Genomic DNA, 12082 nt, shown 5'->3' with positions numbered 1-12082 from the left:
GCCACCCACCTGGCCAGGGGAGGCCCAGACTTGACACAGAGGCCCCAGAACCACACAGCACCAAACCCCATCAGGGCCCAGCAGCTTCAAAACAAACTCAGAGCCAAACAGGTGTCTGCCTTGGTGCAAAGATCCCAACTTCAGCATCTGACCCCAAAACCCACACCAGAGGGGGACCCCCCTAGGGAAACGCCAGAGGTCATGGTAGCGGGAGGCGCCTTCCAGAAGGGAGCCCCAACACTCTCACAGTGGCTCAGACCTGGCGCAGGCACAGCCCTTTCCTGCCCAGACTCGGGACGTGGCCTTGGCCTCGAGCCTGCCCATCCTGAGCAGGCTGTCCCTGGTGGTCTGTGTGAGCTTCTCTGCACCTGTGTTACTTTGCCTCATTCCTGGGAAATGCTGCATGCATAGCCACAACTGAATCAAGGTTGCCCTTCCTCCCCACCTCAGCCTGCAGTCCCCCATCATCACTTGTCATTCCACCTGCAACAGAACAAACTCATTCCAGGCATTCAAGAGCGGGACTCTCAGACCTCACTCAGCATCTACAAAATGGGCACAGCAATGCCAGCCTTGTAGGACTGTGCTAAGGCCCCAAAGGGAGGCAAGGGCAAAGCACAGGTGTGTGACGGGTGTGACGCACACAGGTGTCAGTGCCTGCTGGGGCCCAGCAGGGCAAGGCCACAGGCTGGTGTTGCTGCTCTAAGCCCTTCCACCTGTCCCCTCCCTAAAAAGCAACAGGAGCTCACATAGATGTCGCCTGAGCCTATCCCAGCCGACTGCAGCAGCAGAGGCAGCCGAGCCTCCTTCCAAAGCCCACAGGAACAGGCAGGCAGCATGGTCAGGCAGCCCTGCCACTTGTCACTGTTTAAAAATTAGATTATTTTTTAATAACCTAAGAACAAGTACATAAACAACCTAAATAATAAGTTTTCATTTTGCTCACTTCTAGTTTTATTTCTCAGCTGAGGTTTTTTTGGCAGAAGGTTTAGTTGAATCCTCAAACACAGCTGGCCGTGTGAGCTGGAGTTTTCCACTTCAGGGAACTGAAATATATTAATTCAATCAAAAATAGTTTACTTCCTCAGGGGAAGTAAACTGATTTTGTTTTGTTTACCTCCCTCCCACCCCAGCCTTTCACTGTGCCAAGTCACTGCCTAAATTTAATAGCTTGACATTCTGGGAGGCCAATGGCCTTCACCTGGGGAGGGAGCGGGGGTCAGCAAGGGGTGCATTTTCAGCTCACCGTGCTCAAGTTGAGACGGAAAGCGACGGACCTGACGCCCCCTAAGGCTTTCAACCCAGTGGAGTAGAAAGCCCCAGACACTGCAACATTCCTGCCTGGCAGGCAGTCTCCTCTGTGCCTGGACTGCTCTGAGCTGACTCCACCCCAGGCTGTGCCTGCCTCCGTTTGGTAAATTATGACTTTTTTCCCATGATGCCCACATGGAAGCTGTACCTCCTCAGGGTGAGCAGGTACATGAAGCGCGCACGCAGCCAGACAGCAGGACACGCACGTGACGGGCAGAGGCGAAGCTTCAGAGACGGCACCAGCAGGACCCCAGGCTTCCAGCTGCTGCCTCGCTTCCCCGCGATCCAAGGTGGAGCTGCTGAGACAGCGGATGGCGTATCTAGGAAGCACCACAGGTATACACGCACCGTGTTTCTTTGTGAATAGTCAGTATTCTTTTCTAATATTTTTTGACACATTCCAGAAAGATTAAGAACAGAGGTAAAATTCACCCCAAAATTCTTTCATTTAAACACAACTATTAAAATGTATCATTTATCATGTCTTACTGTGCTTCTTCACAGCAGCAAGGGGGACACACTCCAGCTCCAACGGGAATGTGTCCGCATCACCAGATGACCCGTGTTCTTGAGGCAACGTGGCAGCAAAAGGTGGGTTTGCCTCATCAAAGGCCGCCCACACCAGTGCGCTAACATCAGATTGTCTTGTGTTAAAAAATACAGATTGCCAAGAAAAAGTGGCTTTTAAAATAAATGCATTGTTAAATCTGATGTTCTCAGGAGTCAACATAGCAGAGAAGTAAAAGTACAGGGTACTGACGATAGATAAAAGCACCAGGTATCGACAACAAGGAGATAAAACCCACATCCAAGATTTCAGAGACCCTGGCCCAGGCGGGCAGGTGGAACCGGGGATGGAAGTCCACAGCCGGTCCCTCACCTGCCAGCAGCGTCATCAACTCTTACCTACCTGCTGATGCCATTTAAAAGTAAAACCTTCTGGGCTGTCGCTGTGAATGAAGCCTGTGGCTTCCCAGGTAGAGTCGGGGCTAGCCGCAGGACTGGATCAATAAGGCTGCCAGTACTCAGCGTGCTGCCCTTAGAGGGAGTCCCCGCCCCCCACAGGTTAAGAACTCCCAGTAACAATAACGGGTGCTGTGCTCACGACCTCAGAACGTGGCAGGCTCCTGGGCCATCGCAGTGACTCACAGCAGTCCTAAGAGACAGGCCTGCTGCTTCCCGTTGTGCAGGAGGAACAGGGTCTCTGAGGCCGAGTTGCAAACAAACACCCACACGGTGGTGAGTTCAGGACGGGGCCTCACAGGTGGCATCATCACCACCTCAGGATGGGCAGAGGGATGCCTGGCAGGCAGGCACACTGGATACTAGTTGTGACCTTCCAGTTGTCAGGACCTGTACTGGTAATCCCAGTCAACATCGCCTTCCTTCCATAGCAGCTGCTCTTGGCTCCTCGCTACACAAGGGTCCCTAGCAGTGTGCCCTGGGGTGTGGCGTCCCTGCTGCCCCAGGGCTGTCAGCCCAGCAAGGAAGAGACGCCCCACAGAAAGAACACCCTGAACACAGCCAGGACGAGAAGGACAACCAGGAAGCTCGGTGTGAGCATCTGGGCTGAAGGGAGGGCGGCTCCACGGAACCGTTCCGCTGACCTCTCAAGACAGGAGAAAAAGGGTCACGGACGAAGTGGTGGTGATCAGCCCCTAACCTGGACACTTCACAGCCAAAGAAGCTACCGGAGAAACGTGTGGTGCCAGTTGCCTCCCACTCTGGGCCACACCACTCAGCCCAAGTTCTCGGTGGGCTTCAGGATGCTGCCGGGGGGTGATGTGGCTCTGAGCACGGACCCGTCCCCGCCTGCCCGCCTGCTGCCTCGCTCCCGAGGCCCCGCATTCCTGCCCAAACCTCACTGGAAATGTCACTGTCTACACCACCCCCACCACAAACACCCAGAGTTGTCTTCCTGGAGGTGGCAGCTTTTACAGCAGCTACACCAGTGAGTCCTGAATTCCCAGCAGGGGCTGATGGGCACCAGCTGTATTCCGCAAGGCCCCTCACCCGCCCAAACCCCGTGCCTCCTGCCGTTAGCTCTTTATAATTAAAGTGTTTAAACAGACAAGAGCCTTTGCTTATAGCTATTCAAGACTAAGATGCAGAAAACCTAACCTAAGCTTAGGAAGTATTCACTATTTCACAGATTCACCAATATCCTTCAAGCTTCACTATTTTCTCCTCAAAGCCCTCTGAGAACACTCTGACTTTATAAACAGAAAAGAGCCTGAAGTCAGCAGCCGGGACCCCTTCTCAGGGCTGGTGCTGCGGGCCAAGGCCTCAGTGAAAGGGCCACACTGAGCGGCCTCAGGGCACTGCCGGGCACCGCAGAGACTGCTTGGTCGCCAAACAACGCAGCTCCAATGTTTGAAGTACTCAGCTGTCTTCTTTCAGTAGAATTTTACACTTTTGGACAACTGCCAAAAGCTAGTTCACTTTTCTGTTATTAGCTAAAAGCTTAAGTTTTCATTTCCATGTGATTCTTCCTTCACAGTAGGAATCTCAAAGGTTCTCAGGTAACAGAGTAGTGCTTTTCCTTAAATAGGTGCAGTCAACTGGCTGGACTTGCAGCTTCCCCAACAGCAGAGCAGTCCTGAGCCCAGCGGCCAGTGAGAGGTGGTGGCGGTGGCCTGCCCCTGTGCCCCTCAGGGCTGCAGCAACAACCAGATGTGAATGCACAAGCCCCAGTGGCAGGGTGAGGGCTGGTGGCCACTGCCAACCACTGACAGAGCCACCACAGCAGCTCTAGTAGGTACGAAGAACTAGAAAACAATAAATCACTTAAATCTGAGGCTGAATTGAGCATAATTTCATCTGATTCAGCCCTCGTTTTGATGTCTCATATCCACCACTATGAACAATTTTGGGATGACAGAACCGCAGGCCAAGAGGGGAATCACTTGTTGCTGCAGTGTAAATCCCCAGATGTTGGTTCTGGCGGGTGCTGGGTCAGACAGTTCACGTCGCAAGTCGCAGCCCCAGGCAGAGACACTTCTACCAAGCAACACAGCACTGGATGAGGAGGGCCACTCCGTTTCCGCCGAGGCCGAGGCCGCTCACAGTGCATTCCTACCTCATCAGCTGGGCTAAAACTGGTTTTTTACCAGAAGGAAAAAACAGCAGCAGCAAGCTATCTCAGTCATTCAGCACTGTGTAAACAACCTTTGGACTACTCCAAGCATTTTTTTGTTGTTTTTACAGGGCCTCACTGTCACCCAGACTAGAGTGCACTCTGCAGTTGAGGTTTTTTTGGTTTGTTTTTTGAAAATGATCAAGTTAATGTTGATCTGGAAAAGTCACCTTAGCCAACTGATCTCTTCAGAGCTGACTCAAGTGTGCCCTGCTGGCTGGTCTTTTGGTTGATCAAGCAAATATCAACTGAAGAATGACCAAAAAAACTCAAAGCGCATTCATGGCTAAAACTAAACTGGGAGAGTAAGAGAGGGCAGAGTGGCTTCCTCACCTGTGAGACAGCCAGAGGACGATCGGAATTACATGGCAGGTGTGGGTGAGAAGCTCAGCCTTAGGCTCTGAGGGCACCAGGCAAGGCTGGGGGGGCAGCGTGGGCACCCATGCCACCCATGCTCCCCGGCGAGGGTGGAGTAGGTGACAGTGCAGTCCACACTCACCCATGAGGTCAGCGAGGAGGGCCAGGGAGTCCACCTGCTCAGGATGCAGGTCTGAGAAGAGGGATCCCACACGGCCCTGCGCCTCCCTGCAAAGCATCTGCACCCCAAAAACAGCCTCAAAGGCACTGCCGGCTCCAGGGTCCCGCTCCCACGGGAAGTGAGCAGCATTCTCTAGAACAGGCCGCTGCTTTCTAAAAGACTTCTTTCTAAGAGACGGTCATTTTCTTAAAGATAAATAGAAAGAATCGTTGCTACTATGTTCATGTTTCTCCACTCGGAGGAGTAAAATCTTGCTTAAGGACAGAACTCATGAAATAAAGAACCAAAAACAGCAGCCGGGGTGCCCGCCACACTGTTGCCCTCCAGAGTGGAGGGCCCTGCACCGGGGACAGTCACACACAGGCCATTCAAATATGCAAAAGACACATCTTGAAAACCAAGGTTGAAGTTGCTCATTTATTCGTGAAAAGTCCACATGTGTTTACTGCATTCTAAAATGAGGCTAAATAGGAAAGGTGCCATTAGCTCTGACTGATTAAAGCCATCGTAAGCAGATGCCAGTAATCATGCAAACCAATAATGAAAGAGCTTAGAAACAATATTTTTATTTTTAAAAAGCCTCAACACTAAGGAGGAACCCTTCTCTGAAGCCCATCACTTTCCTATTAAAAAATTTAAAAAGTACAGTAGAAGGAGCACAGGACAACTGTCTCCACACAGGGAAGCTGTGTGTTTACACAATTCAAACACCCAGAATAAAAACCACATTCTCCCACCATTAACTTGTGAAGATAACAAATTTGCTTTGGTAAGTTCTTTCAAGAAAAGATATTTTTTCTCCCAAAGCACACCAATAAATATTTATATTAAAAACCACAGTTAATTTAATCAGGCACAGAAGAAAAAATCATTTTTACATTAGTCTTTGTAGATAAGAAAAATCTGATTTACAGTGCACATTCCAATCCCAATCTGAGTTTGTCCTCAAATTTTGAGAAATAGCATAAAGAACTATTTTGCCAACTGTGCGTCACAATTCTATGATTGACGTGAGTTGCAGGCACTTAACGTTCCAACAGAGGCACAGCAACCGCTGCCATCACACCACAGAGCTCCCCACTACGTGGGCAGCGTCCCCATCTCCCCACACACGTGTGATTTCCAGAGTTTCAAACACAGTGTTTACATTCCTGCGCAGCAAGACCATGTTAGCCAAAAACAAGCCTACACTGACTTCCGCTTGAAAGTATTTGCAGAAGTCATGAAATGGTGAATGTTTTTACTATCCCACTTCTCTAGGGAGAAAGACAGTTATGATTGTTTACCTGAGGAAACTTATGATTTGTCAACTTAACTGTTATATTAAAAATTATGAACTTGTCTCTGTATTATGGAACAAAGAAAACCTCCACAACTTCACCATTTCAAGGTTCTAATACAAACTGGAATTTTTGTTTGAACACCACTTGAAGCATGTCCCCCTTTCAAGACTTGATAAGTAAACTTCTTATTCTATTAAAAAAAGTAGATGATTGACAGAAGGCTAGATGGATGCAGACTGAGAGATGACAGACAGAGGGTAGGTGAATAGATACAGATGATTGATAGGTATAAGCGATTGATACAGATTATAGATTTAGCTAGATGAATGGATGTATTAGGTTGATGCAAAAGTAATTGCTGTTTTTTCCATAACAGATGACAGATCAAGTAAACCTGTTCTATTAAAAAACATGCAGACGCTGGTAACACTGCAGTGTGTTCTGCCATCAGGCACACTCAGTTATTCCACAGGAACAAGTGGAAGGAACATCCACACGCATGAAACAGCACACAAGTGCATGCCGAGCAGCTCAGGAAAGGGTTTTTGTCTTGTTTGTATGTGAGGGGAATGCACAGTGTAACTGGAGGTTTTATTTTGCTTTTAAACAAAAAAGAAAAATATACCTTTTCTTTCAAACCACTTTTACCTAAGATAGATATCTGCAGGACTTGCTGATAAGCGCCAACCTGCCAGGGACACATAACTGGCACCTGATACTGTGCAGGATCACACTGTCAAGGACAGTAAAGCAGACAGAAAAAGAACACGCGAGATGCTCTCAAACTGGCCGTTGGTTCTTGTGGAGAAGACACAGCTTCTTACAGATCTAACACCAATCACAATCGGCATCTCACTTTGCAAGAACAAACATATGAGCCTAATAAAAAAGAGGCACTTCAGTATTTTATGCACAGTCTTCACTCTATAATGAGCAAGACAATGTTTCCTAAATAAAATTATCATCATACTTCTTTAATCTGTAAACAAAAGAGAGAGCAAATGTTTTAAGAAAATAAAGGAACCGATTTAGAAGTTCAAAAGAGGTAAAAATAAAATTCCAAAAAAGAACCATGGTTACTATCCAGTGCACACACAAGAGGCTATTCCTCCCTCAGCAAAAGATGAACATGCATTTTAAGATACTGACATTTTACACCCAAATATAACCTTTGCTTTTCCAGTATTTGTTTAAATATTTGTTTAATAAGAACAAAGTTTAATTTGTCAAGTTAAACAAAATTTAACCTAACTTTGGAAGATTCATCTTACCTCCTGACTGTAATTTTCTGGCAAAAGAAAAGAACTGCGTGACTGCTGCGTTTGTATGTGCTACACACAAGAAAAAGGGATAGAAGTCCTGAAACAGAACGACGACAGAGAGCAGCATGAAGATGATTTGTGGCAAACTGCAAATCATTACTGCTGTATTATGGGACAGCATCAAAAATTCACATCTCCAGTTTCTGCAAAACATGGACTGATGGGTATTTCTGCAATAAGGCAATCAAATGTACCATCCCTGCATGTGTTCACCAAGGAGTCACAGCGTGTGTGAGAGAGAGTTCATTAAACAATGAAACAGAGGTCCAAATATGAAATATAGGCAAAAGTAGACTCTATTCCTTCTAACAGAAAAGACTCAACAACTACATGGTATGCTAATAAAAGGCCACCACGTCGGGGCACACTTGCCACGCAGCCCCCTCACTCCACCTCCTCCGGACTGTCCGTCAGGTGGCCTTTACTCTGCCGTCGGATGCTCACCAGCCTCCCTGCTGAGCGCAGGCTCCACCTGGAGCTGTTGGCAGAGCTGGCCAGGCTGGTATACTTGGTCGAGCCCTTGGTGTCATCCTCCCAGCCTGACCAGGATGGGTGGCCACCCATGGTGTCCTCAGGGTCAGCCGATATGTCTTCAAGAGCAAGTTTTGGAGGCTCCCAACCTTCAATTTCATCTGGTTTTTTAGACTGTATATTCTGTTTTAAAACCAAATTGTCCCAAAATCCAGATTTCTTCTCTGCCTTCAACTCTTCTTTTAATCGTAAGTTAGTTCTATAGGAGATGAAAGAGTTAGGTGTTGGTGACCCAGTGGTCTTAGGGCCTCAAGCTGTATCCATTTTACAAACATAAAATTCTTTAAAATTTAAAAAAATTGTTTAGAAAACTAACACAAGTCTATATGAAAAGTTTCAAATATCAAAGTTAAGGAAAAATCAGTCACTACATGTTGTTAATGAAGTGTGTAAAAGCCATATTTTAGGACCACTTGGCAACACATAAGCAAATAACTAGTTCTGACAAGAAATAAGTATTATTACACAAGAGAGATCCTCAAGGCAATAGGAAGGTGGTACTCAAGATTTTCAGCAAATCAGATCTATGAGAATCCAGGGTCTAGATTAAGAAACAAGGAGGGAAATCTATTCAATTTTTCAAATAGGTTTGCAATTGGATTATTAATATAGCAAGGTTGTGTCAAGCATTTAGTAGGTAATTTACTCAACAAAAATAAGAATTCAGAACACCATCTACTATAAAAAGGAAATGGTAGTGAGCGACAGCTACTGAAGAAAGATCTTCAACTACTCTTCACCCTGACTGTCCGTGAGCATCACCTGGGAACATCTGTAAGAACACCAGTGCCCAGGCCCTCTCCTTCCAGATGCTGATGTATTAGCAGGTCACCTGACCGGTTCGTCAGCAGGTGAACCAGTTTACCCGTCTTCTACAGATGAGGATTGGTGAAGTCACAGCTCCACCAGAGCACGCCAGGCCACGTGTCTGTCCTCAGTGCACAAAAGTGCAGAGAAGCAGACCGGGGGCCCACAGTCCTCAAACAAAAGCAAACTCTGTACTTGTCGACTCACCAGGATTCATCTTCTAATCAAACAACTTTCCATAACACAGAGTAAATATGCCATTGGTAATATCATTGGGTAGTCACTGAACTTATATTTTCAACTTTACACTTTTAAAATTCTGAAACACTGATGATAAATTCGCAAGGTCAGTTTAAATTTATTAAATTTTCTAAAATCTTTTACAGTTTACCAGTCAATCCTTTGCATTTTTAACAGTCGTTTTTTGATGTTGCTGTTTTGATTTGGCTTTTTTCTGAAACTACTAAAAATCTTAAGTGTGGCTACAGGCTGCTGTAAGGCTAATAAGTTCAATTTATAATTCTAAGTTATTTTCCACATTTCCATAACCTTTCAAAATGCCAACAGAGACCCTCATGACCTTTTATCCAAAGTATAGTTTGTTTGTTTTTCATCGAACAACGCAACTCATTTTTTTTTTTTTTTTTTTTTTGAGACAGAGTCTTGCTCTGTTGCCTCAGCCTCCCAGAGGTTCAAGCAATTCTCCCACCTCAGCCTCCCAAGTAGCTGGGATTATAGGCATATGCCACCATGCCCAGCTAATTTCTGTTTTTTGGTTTTTTTTTTAGTAGAGACGGGGTTTCACCATGTTGGCCAGGCTGGTCTCGAACTCCTGACCCTATGATCTGCCTGCACTGGCCTCCCAAAGTGCTGGGATTACAGGCATGAGCCACCGTGCCCAGCCCATTTCTGTTTATTCACAAGGGGGATGTTAACTCCGAAGCACACATCACGAAGTCCATGACCATCTGCCACTCAACAGGGACAGACGGAGTGGGGAGGGAGACAGGGACTTGCCACACCCCACAGCGTGTCCAGTTACACTGTATTTATGCCATCAAGTTTTCACTTCTACCTCCTCAGTGACTTCCTCCCTCTCCTGAAATGATCATTTTCTTACACAATTGTGACTTACCCTTTGGACTTGGGAGATTTACATCTTTCCAGGAGATGCTGCTCATCATCTTTATTAAACAGTGAAGTCACTTCTTTCCAACCTCGGAAACTTGCTCCCTGAACCTAATAAAAGGTTAAGAAAAATGTCAAATGTGATGTCATGAATCAATAGAACCCACATAAGATGTGCCTTGATGTCAAATGTGATGTCATGAATCAATAGAACTCTGCTTTCTACTCCAATAAACACATCATTGAAATTTAGAAAAAAGAATTGGCAGAACTTACATCCTAGGTTTCCATACCTGTGTGTACACAGTTTTCTCCCATTAGCTACTAGTCATCTCAGCTGTTTTGGTATTATGGTCATAACAGCTTAACAGCTTATCAGTGATGCTGAGTAATCTAAATTTAGTAAAAGACTTGTCGATAATTATACTTTGCCTAAATAGCTTATGAAAATGATGCTTAAAATCAGACGAAGCTTCCCTCACAATTAAGAATTAGGTCTCCTTAAAACTTGGGAGATTGGGCTGGGCATGGTGGCTTATACCTGAAATCCCAGCACTTTAGGAGGCCAAGGCAGGAGGATTATTTGAGCCCAGGAGTTCAAGACCAGCCTGGGGAACAAAGTGAGACACCCCCCACCCCCGTCTCTATAAAAAATACAAAAACTTAGCCAAGTATGGTGGTGCAAACCTGTAGTTTCAGATACTCAGGAAGTTGAGGTGTGAGGATCACTTGAGCCCCAGGAGGTCAAGGCTGCAGAGAACTGTGATCTCACCACTGCACTCCAGCCTGGGCAACAGAGCAAGACCCCATCTCAAAAAACAAACAGCAGCAGCAACAACAACAAAACACGTAGGAGACTGACCTTTGAGAAGGCTGTTACGAGGTCCCCTAAAAGGGGGGCCTCTCCAAGGTCCCCTGGAACAACTCTGCCACTACCTTTAAGCGTCAGCACCTCCGTGGAGACAATGACCTTTGCCCTAACCTCTACAAGTGTAGATTTCTGAGAAGAAATAATTTTGTTGACTGTAAACAAATGATTTTGTACAATTTTTTCATTTCTGAAATCAAGGTATCTTATAATTAATAGCATATTGGATACAATGAAATCCATTACTAAGAAGAAAGAATGGAGAAAAACATCTGACAACCTGGCGTGTGTCGAGGGCCCTTCATATTCACTGATTAACATTTCCCAGGGTTTATCATCACATTGCTAGGGCTGGGAAGGGTCTCTCACAGGGTAGAGCTAGCTTTTGAATACTTTGCATTGTTAAAAATATAATACAAAAATAAAGCAATCCTGAAGGCTGAAATGAGGCTGCAGGATGACACTGATCTGAGACAAAGATAATGAATACAATTCAATCAACCCTTCGAGGTAACCCAGTGATTGCCAGGTGCAATGCCTGGGGGTCTCCAGGGTGTAACACAGCCTCAAGAAGGGGCAAAGGGCAGAGATGACCCTGAAAACTAACCAGCGACTAAGGGATCCCACTTTTATTCCCATAGGCCAGACCCTCAACTCCCTGTCTGGGCAGAGGTCTGCATCTAGACAGGGGGACAGGCCCTCCAACAGCTATGACTGGAGAGCTGTTTATGAATTAGGTCCTGGGATTAGGAGCATGATGGCAGTACCCATGCCAAAGAAACCATCACAACAAAAACACTCGGCATCAGGTATCAGCTTTCCACATCACACACTGCACAAAAACCTATCACACAACCCATGTCATGCTGACAGCTTTGGCACACTTGCATGTACATCAGGTAAAGGATTACGTCTGATGCTCAGGGCCCATGGCATGACAGAGCATGTAGCAGGATCCTATCAAGAAGTCTCAAGAACGTAATTCTAGAGGCTGACCCGTCTGGACTCTGGAGGAAGGACCAGGTGCAGTCACTATGTGCCCAGCACTGTGTGTGCAATGCCCACCTACCACATCCCTCACTCTGAGCAGTGCCCCATGGGACAGACACAGTGAAGCTTCATGACCTTGGGGAACTTGGCTCACGCAAATGGCCAGGA

General features: G+C 46.4%; 1 protein-coding gene across 1 annotated transcript; it reads right to left on the bottom strand.

Annotated features, from left to right (window-relative positions):
• Positions 1–5383: 5383 nt before the first annotated feature.
• On the bottom strand, positions 5384–11146 carry TDRP (testis development related protein). The gene is made up of 4 exons (XM_011968610.1): positions 10919–11146; positions 10064–10167; positions 8035–8320; positions 5384–7247 (listed from the first exon to the last, which is right to left on the bottom strand). The coding sequence occupies exons 1-4, from the start codon at positions 11144–11146 to the stop codon at positions 7233–7235; spliced, it is 633 nt and encodes a 210-aa protein (XP_011824000.1). The 3' UTR covers positions 5384–7232.
• Between the last annotated feature and the right edge of the window lie 936 nt (positions 11147–12082).

Source organism: Mandrillus leucophaeus, unplaced genomic scaffold, assembly GCF_000951045.1.
Source record: "Mandrillus leucophaeus isolate KB7577 unplaced genomic scaffold, Mleu.le_1.0 Scaffold85, whole genome shotgun sequence".
In the NCBI taxonomy this organism is placed as follows: domain Eukaryota; kingdom Metazoa; phylum Chordata; class Mammalia; order Primates; family Cercopithecidae; genus Mandrillus; species Mandrillus leucophaeus.
Note: the sequence above shows the minus strand (reverse complement) of the source record. Positions and strands in the feature narration are given on the sequence as shown.

Coding starts and splice junctions, on each gene's coding strand:
- TDRP (XM_011968610.1), bottom strand. CDS start 11,146: ATGCTATTAATTATAAGATACCTTGATTTCAGAAATGAAAAAATTGTA. Junction 10,168..10,918: donor TCGTAACAGCCTTCTCAAAG/GTCAGTCTCCTA, acceptor ACCTTTTATTAG/GTTCAGGGAGCAAGTTTCCG. Junction 8,321..10,063: donor AAATCTCCCAAGTCCAAAGG/GTAAGTCACAAT, acceptor CATCTCCTATAG/AACTAACTTACGATTAAAAG.